Raw genomic sequence first — 22,609 nt, forward strand, 5'->3', positions numbered from 1 at the left:
GACCTGGTCCAGATGACTAGAGAGCTCTGAGGAGGGTTGACAAGAGAGTAAGCTGTGGGGGCGGGAGGAGTCTCAAAATTCAAAGCAGCAAGGAAAAGCCTAGTTTTGCTATGAACTGCTGAAAACATTTTACTGGTCAGCAACAGATCTGGCACTTATTTGAGAACACTTTAAGAGTCGCCTGTTTTTCAGTGTTTCAATCTGTGTTGCTGTCACCTCTGCTAGAATTCAAATATATCATAAAAACCAGTCCTCCTAAGTCTCACTGTTGCATCATGTCTTGCAATATTTAGGAAAGGACCCACCTGAGGCCAGGTGAGTAGCATGGAACTTACTGATCGAATTTTCCTTGGCAGGAATAGCTTGTCATCACAGTGGACAATGCAGGCTGTCTCATGCTCTATGGAAACCAATTGTAGGTGAATCCATAACTTGCCGACAAGTGAAGGGTGAATATAAACTTACCATCCTAGTCACTGCTGTTTCAGGGCTTTCACATGAGCACGATCCTCTTCCATCCTTAGGCAACACAGCCATTCCCTTCGCTCCTGCGAACAAAGTCAGGAAGAGTATTCTTATTGAAATGTATGTCTGGTTTGGCTGCAGTACTTGCTTTGTTTCAGTGACATGTTTCAGTTGGCTGAATGTTTTGTTACTTTTATTGAGAATATTTTTAAAGGACAAGGTAAAGATATTCCCAATAAAACTATAATATTATTAGGGCTTCTGGTTTTAAGTTCTAACTGCTGAATACCAACAAAACCATCCCTAATACAAAAACATGAAATCAGCGTTTATCCAAAAAACATAGGAAAGATACCAGAAATAAGGGTCTACACAACAGAAACACAACAGGGACGTGTTTTATAAAGTGCACTAAGGTGTTGCACATTAATTGATCTGTGTAGAGCCTGCTGATGAGCACTAAAAAGGGTCTCTAGTGTGCTTTAACATGGTGCTGTTTGAAACAGTACAATGTTAATACACACTGGGAAACATTGCAAAGATTACTTATTATAGTATATACACAAAAATCCCCCAACCTCCCTCCCATTTTTGGACATAGAATCGCAGGACTGGAAGGGACCTTGAGAAGTCATCTAGTCCAGTCCCCTGCATTTATGGCAGGACTAAGTATTATCTAGACCATTCCTAGCAGGTATTTGTCCAACCTGCTGTTAAAAAGCTTCAATGATGGCAATTCCACAACATCCCTAGGCAATTTATTCCAGTGCTTAACCACGCTGACAGTTAGGAAGTTTTTCCTAATGTCCAACCTAAACCTCCTTTGCTGCAATCCATTGCTTCTTGTCCTACCCTCAGAGGTTAAGAACAACAATTCTCCCTCCTCTTTATAACAACCTTTTATGTACTTGAAAACTTGTCCCTTCTCAGTCTTCTCTTTTCCAGACTAAACAACCCTCCACCCCTAATCTTTCTTCATAGCTTTGTTTTCTAGACCTTTAATAATTTTTGTTGCTCTTCTCTGGACTTTGTCCAATTTGTCCACATCTTTCCTGAAATGTGGCACCCAGAACTGGACACAGTACTCCAGCTAAGGCCTAATCAGCATGGAGCAGAGCAGAAGAATTACTTCTCGTGTCTTGCTTACAAGAACTCCTGCTAATACATCCCAGAATGGTGTTAACATTGTTGCTCCGCTCCAAAAAAGTGACACTGTTGACTTATATTTAGCTCATGGTCCACTACGAACCCCAGATCACTTTCCACAGCACTCTTTCCTAAGCAGTCATTTCCCATTTTGTAAAGAAGGAACAGTCAATGGCACACAAAGTGGAGTACTTTGCATTTGTCCTTATTGAATTTCATCCCATCTACTTCAGACTATTTCTCTAGTTTGTCCAAATCATTTTGAATTTTAATCCTATCCTCCAAAGCACTTGGAACCCCTCCCAGCTTGGTATCATCCACAAACTTTAAGTGTACTTACTATGCTGCTATCTAAATCATTGATGAAGATATTGAACAGAACCAGACCCAGAACTGATCTCTGAAGGACCCCATTCATTATGCACTTCCAGCATGACTGTGAAGCACTGATAACTATGCTCTGGGAATGGTTTTCCAACCAGTTATATCCCCACCTTATAGTAGCTCCATTTAGGTTGGATTTCCCTGGTTTATGAGAAGGTCCCGAGAAACAGGATCAAAAGCTTTAGTAAAGTCAAGATATACCATCTCTACTGCTTCTCTCCTCCCCCACCAGCCACAAGGCTCATTACCCCATCAAAGAAAGCTATCAGGTTGGTGTGCTTAATTTGCTCCATTGTCTTTCTATATCTGAATAAAAAAGTTAATTGCCAAAAATAAATCCCAAAAAATGAAAATACCCCACAAAAGAGAAGTCTTAAATATACAAAATACTCTTGGCCATCAGTGCAATACAGCCACCTCTGGGACACAACACAGCAGCTGTTTAATAGTGCAAGATGCTACCCAACAGCTAAATGCAGGAAATGGAGAATAGTCAATCTAAATGAAGCTGAAGAGACACTTATAGGCAGAATGCAAATTAGCTTTATTGCAATTTGGCCAGGACAGCAGGACTAGGACCCTCGTCAGAAATGCCATAGTCAAGACTTCTCCCCGATTTTCATGTACATTGCTCCAGCAGTGCCTAGAAGGGGCCTTAGTAGAAGTGAGAATCAGGCCCTTACTAAAGAAAATACCTTATCCAAAATACACTGGACAGCCCAGAGCCTCCCACTACTACCCTGGGGCATTAGCTGAGGATTAACGCCCAGGGAAGTGTGGCCCCTCCTGGATCAAGTATCCCACTTCCTGGAGTTTCCTTAGGACTCTCATCCAAAGGTGAACTAGTATCAGCCCTCCTTTGCTAGACCTGATTAATGCACACACCTAAAGGGTGCATGGCTGAAGGCAGTTTAAAAATTTGCCATTTTGAATAATTGCCCTATTGATATTATGTCCTAATCAAGCTTAAGGCTAGAGAGAAAAGGAAGGGAAAAAAGCCTGAAAATAATGCTAATAGATCCAGGGATAGGCTAGCACAAGTGCAAGCACTCAGACAGTGATTTGATTACTTAGTTTTAGATTTTTGCCATTGACCTAATAGATTTAACACTAAAGTCCAGGTCAGATTAAATTATTTAATATTTACTTGGCTGCCAAATGAATTTAGAGGGTTGCAATCTCATCTCAATGCACAAGGATTTATACAAGTAACTTCCTGTGGTGTTTACAGAATGGCAATTTACATGTGTACAAGCACAGAGATGAGAATATATACCCAATGGTATTGTGCACTTTTGGGCAATATGCTTTCCCTATCTGCACTCGCTAAATTTTATACGTATACTTGGTGTAAGAAATAGTGGTCTAGAGGTTCAAGCAGGGTGTTCTGTGCGTCACTTTAAGCACGATCTCTGCTGCTTTTTGGTTTTATTACAATTACCCTTTCTAAAGGATTGTCTGCCTGAAGGAAGGCAAACAGTTTCCACTCTGCTGCTTTTCCATGGAAATATTCCTTTACCAGCATTAATCACATGATAGTTTAGCACTGAAGGAAAGAAGTATTCACATGTAACAAGGATTGATTTAGGACTTTTCTAATGTTTCTGTTTTTCTATAGCATGATTGAGAATAGCTGGTGGATTATCTTGCTTTCATGTCAGGCAGTTAGGCATACACTATTGTGGAGGAAAATTTTCCTACCTGCTTATGGAGGTTTAGGAGCATAAGTCCCTTTCATTTTCAAATCAGTGGGATTTGTGCTCCTAAATCCCTGTAGGCACTTCTGAAAATCTGCCTCCCCTTGCCAGTTTATATTAGACTTGGAGATTGTTTTCTTTGCACACACTGACATTAATGGCAAATGTTCACCTCTATGGAGAGCAGATCCAGCAGTAAAGTGGAGATTTAAGGCCAGTTTTTCTAGAGCTTAGCACCCAGCTCTCATTTAGGAGCTAAATGAGTGGACAGTTTGGAAGCTGCTGGGTGATGAGCACTTTGAAGATCTGATCTTGGGTTTTTTTGGGCAGTTGGGCTTACAATTCACTAGGGCAGGGATCGGCAACCTTTGGCATGTGACCCGCCACAGTAAGCTGCCTGGTGGGCCGGGACAGTTGTTCACCTGCCGCATCCGCGGGTTTGGATGATCCCGGCTCCCACTGGCACTGGCCGCGGTTCGCCGCTCCAGGCCAATGGGGGCTGCAGAAAGTGGTATGGGCAGAGGGATGTGCTGGCCGCCTTTCCCGCAATCCCCATTAGCCTGGAGTGGCGAACCACGGCCAGTGGGAGCCAGGATCATCCGAACCCGCGGACGCAGGTAAACAAACCGGCCTGGCCCACCAGGGGGGCTTACCCTGGCGGGCCACATGCCAAAGGTTTCAGATCCCTACACTAGGGGCCAGATTCTGATCAGTTACACTTCTTAGGACCAGCTATTGCTCTCCCTCCCCCATGCAGAGCCTGAGTCCATACACCGTAGTGGCTACCTGTGGAATTGGCCTCTCTGCAGTGGGTTGAAGCCGATGTACATGCAGGATAGCTGATCTTGGACATTGGACCCTGGTATTCAGTAATGGGCCACTTCTGAGATATGGTGGTCCATGGGGTGGATTTGTATTAAGGATAGTGTAGTTTTGTAGTCATACAAGGACTATAGAGAAACCCAAATGTATGCCATTCAAAATCATCTAAATGGCTACAGGTAACACCACTTCACACTATTGTTACTGCCAATTTTCTCTCTCTCGTCATATGCCCAGGCAGCAAAGATGAAGTAAATCAGCCATAAGCTGCAGGGCAGCTCCGCCAACATTATCTGGCTCGGAAGCTTTGGATCCATTGCTGTGCTTTCTAGCCCTACTTAAGAAAAGCTCAGGGCTGACTTGTTTCCTTTTATTTGCTGCTGAGTTCAACTGGAGAATAGCGTTTGATGGTTGCTGGGGGTTTAACAATAAGAAAGGGGATAACACAATGGAAATAAAGCTGAGCTAAGAGTCCCTCCACTTAAGAGATGCATACAGGCAAAGCTGGAGGGAAAGGAAGTTGCAGTAATTGAAGAGGACAGATTTGCACTGGCAGTTAAACAGGAACTTTGAATGTGCAGGAAACAGAGGGAGACCTGGATTTGTTTTAACAAAAGGAGAAAGGATGTTAGTACTTGAGGAACGAGTTTTAGTATAGAAAGCAGCTGCCTCTCTCCTTGGTGGTGCACGATTCAGTAAACATACATGATCTGTGCTCAAATCAAGGTGTTCAGCAGCTTTAAAACCCAGAAGGATCTGGGACCCATGTATCCAAACAGGTGTCTCTCCATTACTCTGTGATGCCTACCCAAGAACAAACCTCTTGACAATGATTAAACTATTGGTGTGATGAGATCACTACTTATCATACTGACCAATATTGGCTCAGTTTTCTTGTATTCCTCTCTCTGTATCGGTCTTTTGAGTAATGTTTAGATTGTAAATTCTTTGTGGCAGGGATTGTCTTTTGCTCTGTTTGTACAGTACCTAGGTCAGTGGTTCCTAGGTGCTCCAGTAATGCTAACAATAAATAGTATCCCATCGCTGCAGTTCATCTGCTGGGAGACTCTTGCTGTTGGTTCCTCAATTTGAATGTTTCATGATCACCATCGTGGTTCTCAGAGGAGACATCCTGCCTGGTCTATCTTATATGCTCGCCCTGGCAGGTCTAGTGACTTTAGAGGCATTGACTTTAAAAACTACAAGTGTGTGTGTGGGGAAAATCTAGTCTTCGCAAATGGCATATCCAATGATTGCTTAAATTTGGAGATTGCAGCACAGACCTGCCTTGACATTAAGTTGTTAGTGGTGGTATCTGGTTATTTGTCTAACTTCGGGATAGATTGACATCAGAGGTCACCTTTGCAGCACAGGCCTCTACAAAAATGCCATTTGATGCAGCCAGCCTCTGAGGCACAGGTCACAGTGCAAGAACGGACAGCATAGGACAATTTTAGAAAGAAGCTGTCTCTTCAAATAGGGCTTGTCCACACAAGCATGTGCAAGCACAGAATCTACAGAAGCACTGCTATGGTGCTATAACACAATAGCACAGATGCATCCTACAGCAACAGAAGGGGTTTTTCCATTACTGTAGGTAATCCACCTCCCTGAGTGGCAGTAGCTAAGTTGAAGGAGGCATTCTGCCATCCACCTAGCTGCATTTACATAGTGTGTGTGTGTGTGTACGTGTGTGTACACGTACGTACGTCTGTTTAAACACCCTGAGCAATGAAGCTATGTCAATCAAAATGTTAAAGTTAGACCAGGCCCAATTAGTGGGCAGGAACAATCCTGCATCTTGCATGGAATGAACCACATGACCTACACAATAAGGTCTTTTTCACCTCTCTTTATGATGGACATCTTATCTACTGTTAAGTCAGGGGTTCTCAAAGTTGGGGTCAGGAGGTTATTATATGGGGGGTCACAAGCTATCAGCCTGCACCCCAAACTCCACTTTGCATCCAGCATTTATAATGGTGTTAAACATATGTTTAAAAAAGTGTTTAATTTATAAGGGGGGGGGTCGCATTCAAAAGCTTTCTATGTGAAAGGGGTCCCCAGTACAAAAGTTTGAGAACCCCTGTGTTAAGTGTTATGTAGCATACAAGCCTTGAGGTTAGATTTTCTGGTGGTAGGCCTGTTACCTTCCTGCACACTGAATCATCTAACACGATTATTTGTGCGTACTCCTACTCTATGTGCATGTTTTCGATGTGTTTGGGCCAATCCATTGTATATCAATTATTCACCCAGCTCAGTACTGTCTCAAATGTTAACACCTTGAGTCATTAGAGAGAAAACCAAAATTTGTGATCATGTCCCTCTCTTGATAGTATCAGACTGAGCCTGAAGCCCTGGAAACCGTTAAACCACAAAACGGATTATGCAAGACCACCTTGAAATTCCTACATTATGCCCCGCAGGAAGAATTCAGTTAAATATGGAGTTCCTTAAGAAAAAAAAAAAGCAAACAAAAAACCCAAACCCAAGACTTCTTTCCTGGACAGGAGGAGGATTTTGTTTTAGGTGCTTCTGCTAGGGTGACCAGATGTCCTGATTTTATAGGGACTATCCTGATTTTTTGTTTTTTTCCCTTATATAGGCCCCTATTACCCTCACCCCCATCCCAATTTTTCACACTTGCTGTCTGGTCACCCTAGCTTCTGCTGAAGTAAGTGTAATGTTACTTCCAATAGATTATTCAGCTTATAGAGGTCTGTGTCACACAGATCTAGGCTGGGTGTGGTCCCTGGTAAACCAGGAAACAAACTGCAACTCAAGCTGCATGGAAGGTTGTTGATTTAGTTGGTAGCAGTTTGCTTTAATAAAGGCTTCTTATTTAAGAGATTGATTCCATGCATCATGGACTAGGGACTACTTCTGGGCATATGTCTACAAGGCAGTCATCATGGAGTGTGATGCAGCACACATAGGCATACCATAGCTAGCTTTAATGTAGCTAGTATAGTGAAGCTGTGGCACCTCAGGCTTCAGAAGCAAGCCTGGGATCTGGTGTCCTTACTCTGGTACTCACCGGGGGCTAGCTGTCTAAGTCATCCAGCCCTAGCTTCACTACTATTGGTACCCACCAGGGGCATTGCTTTGGGGCAAAGGGGACAGTTGCTCCTGCCAGACGTTTCATGCTCCATTATGTCTTCTACTGCCCTGCCAGGCAAGGGCAATGCTAGTGAGGGGCATGAATGGTCTGGAGGGGCACATTCTAGAGGGGACGGAGAGCGAGGGGAAGCTGTCCCTGTCCTGTCCCTCCCTGTGCTCAGGTATGTACCTGGACTAGAGTAGCCTGCCTCAGCTCGCTGGTGTCGCTCTGTCTGGTGAGCAAGGGTCTCAGGGGAGGGAGGAAGAAAGGGATCAGGGAGGAAGGGTGTATGTGTGCGCACCAGGGACACTGGGGATGATCAAGTCTGGGACAGGGAGGCAGCATAGGTCAGACTTTGCAGGATGAGTACATATGTTCTGTAAAGCTGACAGAACTTGGTTCCCTCCCCACTTCCTAGAATTTTTCTGGAAAGATGCCTCTGGTACCTGCACTAGTTAGATTAAAGCTAACTCAGGTATGCCTGGATGTGCTTCAGTCACATCCATCCATTGCAGTGTAGATGGATCCTAAGTCTTTAGGGTAAGGTCAGTCTCACTGCCCACAAGTCTTTGCCCTCCATGCTGGGGTTCCCTCCATGCTGGGGTTATGTGGACGTCCCTCCAATAGCAATTGGTTTAAGATCACCAATGCATTTCCCTGGCTGCCTGCCTGCCGCTGACAGTGTGGTATTCCATCAGGTGGTTACAAATTCTCCCCTGATATTGACAGTTATACCACTATAGCTTAGGCCATGTCTACCACTGTATGTTGCTCAGGGGCGTGAAACAGATGTGATCTCCAGCTGCTCATTGAGCTGGTCTGATGATTTTGATGGAAGAGCTCTCCCCCATTGGCATAACACAGCTCCATGGAGGCTTGTAAGCATAGACATGGTTTCTGATTCAGGAACCAAAATAATCTATCCTGATATAACTTCATGTACATACTTAGCCTCTGGTTAGCAGAACAAAAACCAAACACACTTAACTCACAACCGTAACTGACGTGCTATTAAAACGTTTGAAGTGGAGACCAGTCCTAGGACTGAAAGTGAAGGTTAAAAGATTCAGTGAGTGCCTTGTGCCAGAGTCCACCCACATAGTCACCAGCTCTCCCTTTCACAATGCACAGCTCTTGACAGCGGAGAGATGCAGTGAGGGGTTTGGAGAAGAATATTGGGAGGAAGTAACTAAAACTTTGACATGTAAAAAGGGGCAAAAATCCTTGATTGTAGTTTCTTCTAATCAAATAGATAACCAGCCCTCAGAATTAAGTAGAACATTCACTGTTCATTTTTACAATTCCTTTTAAGAGAACAAAGGAAGGGAAACTGCAAAGAGTAGGGGGAAAAAGATCACGCCATATGGAAGAGGAAAAGTAAAAAAGAAGGGAAACTCATTAAAGGTTTGGTCACAAACCCATTCCTACTAAGCCAATCTTGACAGCTCCCATAGATTTCCAGAGAGGTTTGTATTCGGCTCAATGGAAGAGAACTCTGGTGAGGATTACGGGTATGGAGGAGAGGAAAGTCAGTGAGAGATGGGTCTGCAGAAAGGAAAGCAAGATAAAAAGGCATTTACAGCAGCAGCCACTTCTCCCACCATCATATGCTTCAGGGAGATGGGTCTTTTTTGGAGCAAATGGCAAACTTTTCTGCATTGAAGAATCACAGAGGTAAGCAAAGGGGAATAGAAAGGAGCAGAAGTGTAGCATTCCTACTAGAAACCTGTAAGTAATTACAAGCAGCGGTGGTTCTTAAAATGGAATAATTGTATGTGGCACTGTTGCACTAGAACAGGGGGGAGGCATAGCTCAGTGGTTTGAGCATTGGCCTGCTAAACCCAGGGTTGTGAGCTCAATCCTTGAGGGGGCCATTTAGGGATCGGGGGCAAAAACCAGTGGTCCTGGTAATGAAGGCAGGGGGCTGGACTCAATGACCTTCCAAAGTCCCTTCCAGTTCTAGGAGATAGGTATATCTCCTATTATTATCATATAATGGCACAGCATTACAGGAAGCTCCCTGAGCGACTGATGAAGAATACAACTTACTCATGCAACTTGTGTTTATGATATTAATTTCAAGCCCACCCAAAAGAAGGTAGCTTCATCCATGCAAATCTTAATGAGACAGATACAACTCAGGCTGCTAGAGTGAATGAGCTGCTGAGGTAATCAGAGGCTGATAATGGACAGCTGGGAGCAGGAGGCAGAAACAGAGCTTATGCTAATGGTGCACATTTGCACATTCAGATCTTATGCAAATGGTGATGGAAGTTACACATCAGTCACTGGACATAAGTGGGCCAGATTCATCCTTGCTGGCCCTCTGCTGACTTTACCAGAGTTGCACTGAGGATGAATTTGGCCTACTGGGTGTATGAATGGCTGTTGCATTCCATGCCTAATAAGTCTTCAAGTAAGAGATGGAGGTTTCTCAGGGACTTGGTGAAGAAATAGTGAAAGCGCTGGTGCAGGAAAGGAACATTGCAGCCTTGCCTTAGGCTTGGTAGGGAAGCATAGTCTAGTGTGTGGAGTACTGATCCAGAACCCAAAAGGGGATGTTACATCCTGTTCAGAGAACGAGACCACCACCCCCCACAAAAAAACCCCAAAACCAAAACCCCACACCACACACAACCACATTCAAAAATGTGCAAAGGCTTTGTACGTTCAGAATGTGTCACCTATTTGCTCAAAGTAGGAGCCATTTACTGCCACTTCCCTGTGGTTGTGCCTTTTACATTGTCACTGTTGCTATCTATTTCCATTGTCTAAATGTGTGGTCAGTTAGGGGAAAAAAGGGTACATACAGTGTAAAGTGTATTTGATCATGAGGTCAGTGAGACCACAACACAAGCACTGTGTAGGGTGCTTCTGAATCAAGGAAAGTTTTAACTTTCACCAGTGAACTATACAATGATGAATAAGAGTCAGTTTTAAATGCAACCCATGTTTACCCCCAATTTTGACATACTAGGGATCCCCAATATGGGAATAGTTGGGTGATATTAGGTCCAGTAAGAGGGTTAAACAGAAGCAGGGGAGGGGATTGAGTTATTTGGGGGTTGGGTGGGATGGATTAGGGCTATGAGAGAAGGGTTGGTTGGGGGCAGACAGCTCCTTGCACTGCCTGGTGGTGCCGGCGACCACAGCTGGCTCTCTCTTCTACAGACTGTTCCCCTTCCTGTCCCTCGGTCTTGCTTGTACCAGCCTGAGCTCTGCTTGCAGGCACAGCAGAGGGCCAGGCTCTCTGCAGCCATGCTAGTGATGGGGCTAGCTGTCTGGAGACTGGCTGCACTTAGGATGGACACTGCCTCCAGCACCAGGCTGGGTCCTCAGAGGCTCACTTTATCACCACCAGGGATTCTCCCTGCTGCTGCCGCCGCCGCCCGGCAGCTCAGTGCCACGCTGGCCCTGGCACCACTAGAGACAAAGGTTCACCTGCAGAGCTGGTGGCTCAGGTCTGGGAAAGCTGAGCCCTTTCTAGCCCAAGACACCTCTCTCTCTTTAGATTTTAAGTTCTTGAGGGCAGGGACTGTCTCTCAGTGTGACTGTTCAATGTGGGGCCCTGCTTTCAGCCATGAACTCTAGCTGCTTCTGGAATACAAATAAAGTTCCAAAGTTTAAATTTAACCTATAAAATCTAGTTTCCACTTCAGAGAACTTCAGAAACATATCAGAGTCCTGTGGTAGAGTACAGGTTCTCTTTGAAGAAAACACTAATGAGGTTGCAATGCCTTTGGCGGTGAGCCGATTGTTTATGATGAAGAGTGGCCTTACTGTAAGGGCATCCTGGAACCAGAGGAGTGTAACCTTACTACCTTTTTAGATTCCTACTTCAAAGATACCATTCTGTTTCGCTCCTGTGGGGAGCAGTCAGCCTGGAACAATACAGGCAGACATATGATTAAGGGGCTCAGTGTCAGATGGTAATGAAGGAGGAAGATCATGTGCCATCAACATGCAGATGCAGGTAGCTAAGTGTGGCAAAAAGGACCCATCTGTCTCAATTTCTCATCTCTTCAGGTATGGCATTCTACACCTGGTTTGCAGTGTTAGGCCTAATGAAAATGGCAGGAGCGGTATAGTGACAGAAACAATGTACCTCCATGTTTGCTCACATAGGGCCAGACTGAAAGCCCATCAAAATCAGTGGGAGTATTTGTATTGACTTCAGTGGGCTCTGGATAAGGGCCGTAGTTTATCCTGAGAGGTTGCCTCCATGTCCACTACACACACCACTGTTGGCTTTGCATAGTGTGGAAATGCAGTAAGTAAAGGATTGAGTTCGGGGAGCAAGGGAAAGGGCCTTGTATAGGTAGTCACCTTAGAGGAATGCTTCAGTCCTAGAAGAGGAAATAGCAACGTTGATCGGAATATTCAGCCACAGATGGGTGTGACAGTGGGCCAATGGAGTACCAGGTCCAGGACAGTTGAGTAATGGAATCAGGATAGCGCATCGCAAAATAAGGGTTTGGACAGGTTGGCATGAGTCAAACTCCAGCCTCCAAGAGAAGCTCCCAGGGTTGGTTTGCTTCCACCTCTAGTGCAAACTGCACTCTGTGGAGCTGACATATCTCCAATGCTCAGTGGTGCATTGAGCTCACAGTGCTGACATTTCTGCAGAAATCTGCACATTTTCCTTCAAACAGCTGTGTGTCAAAACGGAGACAAGTGATAGCTGACAGTTCTTCCCTAGATTCTCAGTTGGGTTCCATACGCACACCTCTGTACTCTGGTTATATGCCAGAGGCCAAAGTTGTTCCCATGTTCAAGAGCAAGATGCACACCACTCTCTCCCGCGTCATGGGTCAGACTAGGCACTTTGTTCATTTAAGGTTGTATTCTGCTGCCAGTCTTACATTGGGTATTCCCTTACTCCTTGAGTAATTCTACTGAAATCCATCAGATCAGTGAGTGATACAAGTACTGCTCCATGCAAGGTTGGCAGAATCTGGCTTTTGGTAAACAGGGATCAGAACTGATCCTTAGAATCACATGTTGCCACCCTTATTCACAATGGATCTTAGTCCAGTTTCTTTTAGTGGGACTGACACTGGTAGACTCAGACTTTAAGGTCAGAAGGGACCATTATGATCATCTAGTCTGACCTCCTGCACAACACAGGCCACAAAATCTCACCCACCCACTCCTGTAACAAACCCCTAACCTATGTCTGAGTTACTGAAGTCCTCAAATAGTGATTTAAAGACCTCAAGGTGCAGAGAATCCTCCAGCAAGTGACCCGTGCCCCACGCTGCCAAGGAAGGCGAAAAAGCTCCAGGGCCTCTGCCTATCTGCCCTGGAGGAAAATTCCTTCCTGACCCCAAATATGAAGATCAGTTAAACCTTGAGCATGTGGGCGAGACTCACCAGCCAGCACCCAGGAAAGAATTCTCTATAGTAACTCAGATCCCACCCCAGAGACCATAGGGCATATTTACCTGCTAATAATCAAAGATCAATTAATTGCCAAAATTAGGCTATCCCACCATACCATCCTCTCCATAAACTTATCAAGCTTAGTCTTGAAGCCAGATATGTCTTTTGCCCCCACTTCTACCCCTTGGAAGGCTGTTCCAGAACTTCACTCCTCTAATGGTTAGAAATCTTTGTTTAGTTTCAAGTCTAAAACTTCCTAGTGTCCAGTTTATATCCATTTGTTCTTGTGTCCGCATTGGTACTAAGCTTAAATAATTCCTCTCCTTCCCTGATATTTATCCCTCTGAAATATTTATAAAGAGCAATCATATCTCCTCTCAGCCTTCTTTTGGTTAGGCTAAAGAAGCCAAGCTCTTTCAGTCTCCTTTCATAAGACAAGTTGTCCATTCCTTGGATCATCCTAATAGCCCTTCTCTTTACCTGTTCCAGTTTGGATGCATCCTTCTTAAAACATGGGAGACCAGAACTGCACACAGTATTCCGGATGAGGTCTCACCAGTGCCTTGTATAACAGTACTAACACCTCCTTATCTTTGCTGGGAATACCTCACCTGATGCATTCCAAGACCACATTAGCGTTTTTAATAGCTATATCACATTGGTGGCTCAGTCATCCTGTGATCAACCAATACTCCAAGGTCCTTCTCCTCTGTTACTTCCAACTGATGCATCCCCAGTTTATAACAATAATTCTTGTTATTAATCCCTAAATGCATGACCTTGCACTTTTCACTATTAAATTTCATCCTATTACTATTACTCCAGTTTACAAGGTCATCCAGATCTTCCTGTATGATATCCCGGTCCTTCTCTGTGTTAGCAATACCTCCCAGCTTTGTCTCATCTGCTAACTTTATTAGCACATTCCCACTTTTTGTGCTAAAGTCTGTAATAAAAAGATTAGATAAGATTGGTCCCAAAACCGATCCCTGAGGAACTCCACTAGTAACCACCTTCCAGCCTGACAGTTCACCTTTCAGTATGACCCATTGTAGTCTCCCCTTTAACCAATTCCTTATCCACCCTTCAATTTTCATATTGACCCTTATCTTTTCCAATTTAGCTAATAATTCCTCATGTGGAACCATATCAAATGTCTTACTGAAATAGAGATAAATTATATCCACTGTGTTTCCTTTGTCTAGGAAATCTGTTTCCTTCTTAAAGAAGGAGATCAAGTTGGTTTGGCATGATCTACCTTTTGTAAAACCATGTTGTATTTTGTCCCAATTACCATTGACCTCTATGTCCGTAACTACTTTCTCCTTCAAAACTTTTTCCAAGACCTTGCATACGACAGATGTAAAACTAACAGGCCTATAGTTACTCGGATCATTTTTTCCTTTCTTAAAAATAGGAACTATGTTAGCAATTCTCCAGTCGTGTGGTACAACCCTGAGTTTACTGATTCATTAAACATTCTTGCTAATGGGCTTGCAATTTCATGTGTCAGTTCCTGCCCAGGCTATAGGCATCAGCTGAGCACTGACCAAGTCATAGCTAGAAACCAGATCAGGTCACTTGTATGTAGGGTGACCAGGTGTCCCAATTTTATAGGGACAGTGCTGATTTTGGGGGCTTTTTCTTATATAGGCATCTATTACCCCCCCGCCCCCATCCTGATTTTTCACACTTGCTCTCTGGCCACCCTACTTGTATGTTAGAATTGTTCAAGATAGGTGCTAGACTTGTAAAGATACATTTAGACTCTAAAATGCTTGTAATGGTCCCTGATTTTGTAGCTTGCTGTTTTATTATAGCCATGCAACTAAAAAAAGTAAATCTTACGCTGATAAAATGGGATACTACTCAATCTACTGCTGCTTAATGACATTTTCAGCCATTGTTTAAGGCATATTGATTGGGTGGCTGCTGCTGTGGGGGTACTCCTACTGAAACATCAGTGACTCAGCTGATCTGCACTGTGGAGTTGTTTAGTTCAGAATGGGTTGCCACAGGAGTGCAAAAGAAGGGAGAAAAGAATGGGGGAAAATAGCAGGGGTAGCCCTTGATGCATTGCTGACTCTTGAAAACACATTTCTAAATAGTAAACAAGAGTTCCCCCTTCTTCCCCACTGCTAGAACTTAAGAGATGGATCTCCAATTCATCAGAGTCAGGATGCTGCTTTGCAATGGTCACACTGTGGCATTTCCCTCCCATCACATATCAGTGCACCACAATGAGATCATTGAAAATGGCAGGGGATTATTTTGTGGCTCTGCACAAGTGCATTGTACAAAACTGGTCAGCCTTATAAAGTAGGGAGGTTGTTCACACCCTTATTAAATCCCTCAGAGCACATTGGTTGGGTAGCTAGCAAGGTGGTGAAGCACTAGATAGCTGCTAGGCAAGGTGTGTTAGAGGGGCTGAGGTTGCAAAGTTAATTGAGGGGAGGTAATTGTGCACGGCCCTGTGGGGCTGTAATTTTTCTCACCCATGCAGAAGCTCATTGCAGTAACTTCCTTGGTATAAGCTTCTAACTGGAAGATTTAAAGAGATGGATTCAACACGAATTGTTCTGCTGGTACCCTGTATCTGAAGTGAAGCATCGACTACCAGGGGTGGGGGCAGGGAATCCTTGTCAGACTGCGTACAAGGATATGACCGTGGGCAGGGTTTCTATTTTGAATCAGTGCTTAATGCAGATGGAATGTTTCACAGGGATTGCAACAATAAAGAGCTGCAGTAGCCTATACTAATGTTTAGTGCGCCACTTGGATTCATGCCATTGCAAGCGCTTTGGGACAGGGACCATCCTTTTGTTCTACAACACCTAGGACAATGGAGTCTTGATCCATGATGGGGGCTCTTATGCACTAGAGTAAAGATCGTAATAAAGCTGCCACTGCATCAAAGTCTGCCCAGGGGGATTCTTTATACAGCTGCTACAGATAACGCCATACAAATTACTGCATTAACTCCCTCCATCACAAGGGCATACTGTTGATCTTTACAAGCATGGCGGAGTAAAATCAATGCAATTTGCAATGAGACGATAGCACTGATGAGGGTGGTTGCTGCATGCATGTGCTCATGTCTCAGCGGCTTCAGTGGAATTTAGGCAGGTGCTTTGCTGAAGTGGGGATCTAAATGGTACAGGAACTCAGAGCAGTGATACTCAGACTGAGGATCAGGAGCTGCAAGTGGCTCTTTAATGTGTTTCCTTTGGCTCTGTGCAGCACATATGAGAAGCGTGTGATTATAAAACCAATCTAAGTTATTAGCCACTTGTAGAATTACTTGGTCAGTCATTTTGCCATGAGAATTATATTCTATAAAATAAATGAAACAATGAATCCACAGCACCGTGGCTCTTTTGGGTAATGATCGGTAACTTGGCTGCTCTACGGGGACTCCTTTGTCCAAACCACTTCCATGAGAAACAATCTTCTAGACCAAACCAAATCTTAGGTGCACTTGCAAATAAGGATGCAACAAGATAACATGCATGTTTGTGCATGCACATTATATCAGAGAAATAATTCAAAAATTCTTAATGCACAGATCAGGACTATCTCAGGGATACCATCAAGGTCAGACACCCTAGGCTGTATGTTATGTCAGCTTTCACTTGCACATGCTGCTATCTGCAATGTTTTCTGAGCTTTGCTTGACAAAATGATGCTTAAGAATCTCCCTCATTCTGAATCTGCAGAACATCAGATAAGCAGACTGGTGAAAACAGCTTCTAGGCAGACAAAAACAGACGTGCAACCTTTACATGGGAACAGTATCTTCAGCCACCTGTCTGCTTGAGGTAGGGGTGTGTGTGTACGTGTGTGTGTACGTACGTACGTACACACACACAAATAATATTCTTCCTCTCACACTAGATCTTCAGTGTTAATCTCTCACTAGCTAAAAAGAGTTGGAGTTTGGGTTTGTTTCAGGTAATTGAAGTATGATCTAGTGGCCAGAGCACCAAGTCTTGATTTCAATTCCCTGTTCCACCACAAACCTTCTGTAGGCTGTAGATGCAGTCAGTCATTTTGCTATTAGCTATATTATGTTGTTGCTGGCATATACAAGATTCCTGAAGATTATCTAAAACTAAGGTATGGCAGACATCAGAGAAGGCTCTTTTTGACAGCTAGCTTGGATTTACTACAGTATCTCGAGTCTATATGCTTTGCCTGCACCTGTAAATTAGAAGGTATCAGTTTTGTCAATCCACTTTCAAACATCACTATCTTCTGCTGACAGATTTATATGATTTTTGATGAGACAGTTCCTGATAGTCTCCCAGGTCTTCAAATCCACTTCTTCCAACAATCCTTCCTATAGTGCTCTCTTTATCAAGAGCTCATCTCTTGTCCAGTCCGCCTAACTTTGGCTGTAAACTCTTCAGGGTCTGTCAGTGTTACACTGACACGCTCCATACCCTGGGCAGTGGCAGGCAGGATCAAACCTGGGACCTCTAGAGCTTAATGCATGAGCCTCTACGCATGAGCTAAAAGCCACATGGCACTTGCTAAGGCTGTAGGGCAGACTCATTCATCTCTAAGCGGTCTTGGTGCCACTAGAGGGGACAACACACCACACCTTGGAGGTGTGTGGGTTACATCAGTCTATGCCTTACTGTTATGCACACTTACAGTACAATACAAATGACTTAATTTTGCTGCCATTAGAGGTAAAAGAAGTGGAATCAGTTTACCTTAAACCACCCAAGTTCACAGTAAAAATCTCAAAAGTGGTCCTAAGCCCTGATGTAGAGAATTTGAACCTGCAGGATCAGAACATTTTAGAACTTAAGCCCTGATCTGTGCATGCTCAAAACCCATCCCTCCGCATGGAGATCATGTGTACAAAAGCTTATATTTTTCAGAAGTAAACGCCATTTTAAACATCTCATGTTAACACCTATCCCCTTACTCATTGTTATATCCATTATCCCTTTTTAAATCTTTGATGCTCAGAACATATTTTCTTCTCATCTCTTTTCTAACCGGGATCTGACACGGGTCATATAAATAGATTTCTAAAAGCACATCTGCATGGGAAAACTTTACCAACTGTATATAAAACAGTCAACTTCCCATGGGGGCACTTACTCTAGAATAAAAATGGGGGTTTCTCATGTAGCAAAAACCCTTCCAACGTGACCTAAACCGAACCAGAAAAGGGCCCTCTTCTACTAGAGTAAGAATGTCCACACAAGCAGCTATAGCTGTTTTATTTCACACATTCACTTTTATAACTTTCTTGTGAGACCAGCCTGTAAGGTTGTAAGTTGCTTGTGTCCTGATTCAACAGTCTCGGGAAAGTGCATAACTTTACTCATATTAATTGATCCATTAGGTAAAATCCTAGCCCCAATGAAGTCAATGGCAACACTCCCATTGATTTCACTCATTAACTTCAACGAGACCACTGACGTGTGCGAAATTGAACACATGTTGACAGGATTGGAGCTGTAGGTTGTAAATGCTTTAAAGCAGGTTCTGTGTCTTTCTATATGTTTATACAGCACCCAACATGTGGGCACCAATGCCATTATAAACAAAATAAAGCAATTCCTGTCTCTGTGAGCAAGTCAAAAAGCCACAATGCAGATACTAACAAGTGCTAAGGGCTGAAAATCCAAGGCAAATTTTCTTTTAGAAAAAACCAGTCTGTACTATAGCCTCTGGCAAGGTGGGGTACGTGTGGTGTGTTTACACAGGCAAAGAATGTGAGCATGTTTATAGGAAATATTTAGAAATGTGGTTGTGGGGTGAAACTTACCCTGGTGCAGCGAGATCTAGACCGAAGTCACTTAATCCCGATGATTTAGTTGGTGCTGGGCCTGCTTTGAGCAGGGGGTTGGACTAGATGACTTCCTGAGGTCTCCTCCAACCCTAGTCGTCTATGATTATGCTTACATGGTACAAAGGACTTGTGTTGGCCCATTGCATAATGGTGAACTTCACCTTTGCAGAGTTTTATGCAGAGGTGGAGAGTAAGAAGGAAGTGGGCTTATATCTGGAAACAGGTCTGAACTACAACTGATGCATCTGGATTCAGGCAGATGGTCACAGTTAGTTAAGGGTAATGATATGGGAATGTGTTGCAGTCCGGAGTGGAGAACAGGGCAAGCTATGAAGTTCTGATCTGGAACTGGTTTAGATTTAACTTTTCCCAAAGTAAGGGTTCAGGTCTTGGTTTGTGGTTAATGCTAACCAAAATGCAGACCTAATTCTCCATGCACTATGTTAGAGACATGGCCCTGCATGTACTAGAGATGAGTCTGAACTAGAGCTGTTGATTAATCACGGTTAACTCATGCGATTAACTCAAAAAACTATTCCATTAATTGCAGTTTTAATGACACTGTTAAACAATAGAATACCAATTAAAATTTATTAAATATTTACAATGTTTTTCTACATTTTCATATATATTGAACTCTATGTTGTAACTGAAGTATATTATTTTTATTACAAATATTTGTACTGTAAAAATAGTATTTGTCAATTCACCTCATACAAGTACTGTAGTGCAATCTGTCATGAAAGTTGACCTTACGAATGTAGAATTATGTACAAAAAGCTGCATTCAAAGATAAAACAATCTACAATTTTAGAGCCTACAAGTCCACTCAGTCCTACTTCTTGTTCAACCAATGGCTCAGACAAACAAGTTTGTTTACATTTACAGGATATAATACTGCCCTCTTATTTACAATGTCACCAGAAAGTGACAATAGGCATTTGCGTGGCACTCTTGTAGCTGGCATTGCAAAGTATTTATATGCCAGATATGCTAAACATTTGTATGTCCTGCCATGCTTTGGCCACCATTCCAGAGGACATGCTTCCATGCTGATGACTCATTAAAAATGCATTAAATTTGTGACTGAATTCCTTGGGGGCGTATGTCCCCTGTGCTGTTTTTCCTGCATTCTGCTACATATTTCATGTTTAGCAGTCTCAGATGATGACCCAGCACATGTTCATTTTAAGAACACTTTCACAGCAGATTTCATAAAATGCAAAGAAGGTGAGATTTCCAAAGATTGCTACGGCACTCAACCCGTGAAGGGCCTTCCAAAATCTGAGAAGTATGAGATGTGGAGCATGCTTTCAGAAGTCTTAAGACCAACACTCCAATGCGGAAACTACAGAACCCAACCACCAAAAGAGAAAAATCAACCTTCTGCTGGTGGCAACTGACTCAAGATAATGAACATGCGTTGGTCCACACTGCTTTGGATTGTTATCGAGCAGAACCCGTCATCAGCATTGATGCATGTCCCCCGGAATGGTGGTTGAAGCATGAAGGGACATATGAAACTTTAGCACATCTGGCATGTAAATATCTCGTGACACTGGCTACAATAGTGCCCTGAGAACTCCTGTTCTCACTCTCAGGTGACATTGTAGATGAGAACTGGGCAGCATTATCTCCTGCAAATGTAAACAAATGTGTTTGTCTGAGCCATTGGCTGAACAAGAAGTAGGACTGAGTGGACTAGTAGGCTCTAAAATTTAGGATTGCGTTCAAAAATAAAAAACAGTTTTGTATATAATTCTACATTCGTAAGTTCAACTTTCATGATAAAGAGATCACCCTACAGTATTTGTATGAGGTGAATTGAAAAATACTATCTCTTTTTTGTTTTACACTGCAAATACTTGTAATAAAAAATATAAAGTGAGCACTGTACTCTTTGTATTGTGTTGTATTTGAAATCAATATTTGAAAATGTAAAAGATACCCCAAAATTATAATAAATGATATTCTATTATTGTTTAGCAGTCCAAGTAATCACACAATTAGTAGCAATTAATTTTTTTAATTGCTTGACAGACCTAATCTAAAGTAAAACCTTAGATCCAGACTCATCCAAACTTTGGGAAAGCTTGAATCCAGGTCCAGCTTTAAATTTCATGGTTGTCCCTTATCCCTACAGTGGGTTCAACCCATATCTGTCTGTTGACCACCACTGAAGTCTGGAATTGAATGGAATCCTGACCTCTGTGGCATGGGCCCATCTTTATTATGAACTACACTCATACTGAGCAGAGACCACATACAGAGTTGTACATAATACTTTGGCAGACCCAAGACAGGCTTTGTCATAGACTGCAGTGAAAAAACACTCAAGTCACAAACTGGTAGTTGTATTCTAATTTTTTTTTCATTGCAAACTGGACAAGTGGGTTATTCACAAAAAATGAGGGATAGATAGCTGAGTGGGCTGAACACTTCATTAGTTTATCAGATAGATGGAATATCAGTTGTCTGGTTTGAGCCAGTATTTGTGCTTTGGGGAGTTGGCTACACTCCATCCAGTGTGCTCAGTGTTCATAGCAGCAAACCTGAGCTGGGAGCAGCTTTGCCAGTTGATGGCATTTGGACTGCTGTCAGCCAGATGTTTCTACATCTCCTGACCAAGCAGGAAGAAGGGAAGAGAAATACCTTGATGTTCCCCATTTCTCCTCAGATCTCCAGGGGAGTGGAGGGAGGGTGCCTTTGATGCTCCACTCTCATAAGGCTTGAAGAGGGAAGAGAAGATGGCCCTTATCTCCCCCTTGCCAGGGCTCTGGGATTTGAAGACCCCTACTGGGACAGGGACCCCAAAGTCCCAGAGAGTCTGAGGAAGAATCAGTCAGCTGGACTGAGCTAGCTCACCATCTCCCCACAGGACTCCATGTCCCCAGTAAATCCACGGTTCTCCTCCAACTTACCTCTCCTTGTCTTTGAGAAGGCCAAGCAGTTTTCCCTATGCCCTACTGCATGCTGGGATTTACCTTAGCCTCTGATGTTGAAACAGGACCTGCCAGCGAGTTTCCAACAGGATGTCAGGGTAGGCAGGCCAGCCCTCCCAGAAAGAATGCCTATGAGGTAGATTTGGGGAAGAGGGGGCCTACTTTGAAGCCTCACACTGAAGAAATAAAATGGACCATCTGGTCACCCCCCATGATCTGGGAGGTGGTCATCCAGCCACATACTGAAGGTGAGAAAGGGAGATGTAGACGCCAATGGACCTGTCTTTAAAAGACAACTAAAGATAAGTGCTGGTTGGGGGGGATCAATGCATAGGGCTGGTTGTGTGAAAAAGGGTGCTTCTTAAAAGCTTAACTGGATCAGAAGAAACCTGTTCTCAGATACAAATATCATGCCCCTACAGAGGTTGTTGGACTCTGAGGCATTCACCCATCCCTACTGCCAGCACCAGCTAGAACCAGGAATGGGAATGTAAAAAGTTTGCCATACTAGATGAAATCATTGGTCAGTGTAGTCTGCTATCCTGCCACTGGGAACTGTAGCCTATAGGACTAACCTGCTTGCTTGCATATATCTTTTCTTATAGTTTAAGAATTTGCTTTATTATAATAGGTTTACAGATTTGCATTAAAGTAAGTTTGACGAATGCAAGAGACCTACAAGCCATATCCTGTATGTTAAGCTAAGGCGAAGTTAGAATATCTATGTTAAGACCTTTTACTCAGAAAGCAAAGTTAACCTATATCTTGTTACCTAAATAGATGAGTACCCACGCCTATGTCCATGACCTTTTATTTAGACCAATAGACAATGGAGGATGGCATGGGAGGGGGGTTT

The 22,609-nt window shown here is 43.4% G+C and overlaps 1 protein-coding gene across 4 annotated transcripts in view; it reads right to left on the reverse strand.

Annotated features, from left to right (window-relative positions):
- Positions 1-22,609, reverse strand: part of PALM2AKAP2 (PALM2 and AKAP2 fusion) — a 526,924-nt gene that overhangs the window by 176,582 nt on the left and 327,733 nt on the right. For all 4 annotated transcript variants that reach the window (XM_050943033.1, XM_050943031.1, XM_050943035.1 and 1 more), the window contains one exon: positions 466-548. In XM_050943033.1, coding sequence (XP_050798990.1) covers positions 466-548 — 83 coding nt within the window. The remainder of the gene's footprint in view (positions 1-465; positions 549-22,609) is intronic.

The sequence above is a fragment of the Gopherus flavomarginatus genome, chromosome 3 (genome assembly GCF_025201925.1).
Source record: "Gopherus flavomarginatus isolate rGopFla2 chromosome 3, rGopFla2.mat.asm, whole genome shotgun sequence".
Classification (NCBI taxonomy): Eukaryota; Metazoa; Chordata; order Testudines; family Testudinidae; genus Gopherus; species Gopherus flavomarginatus.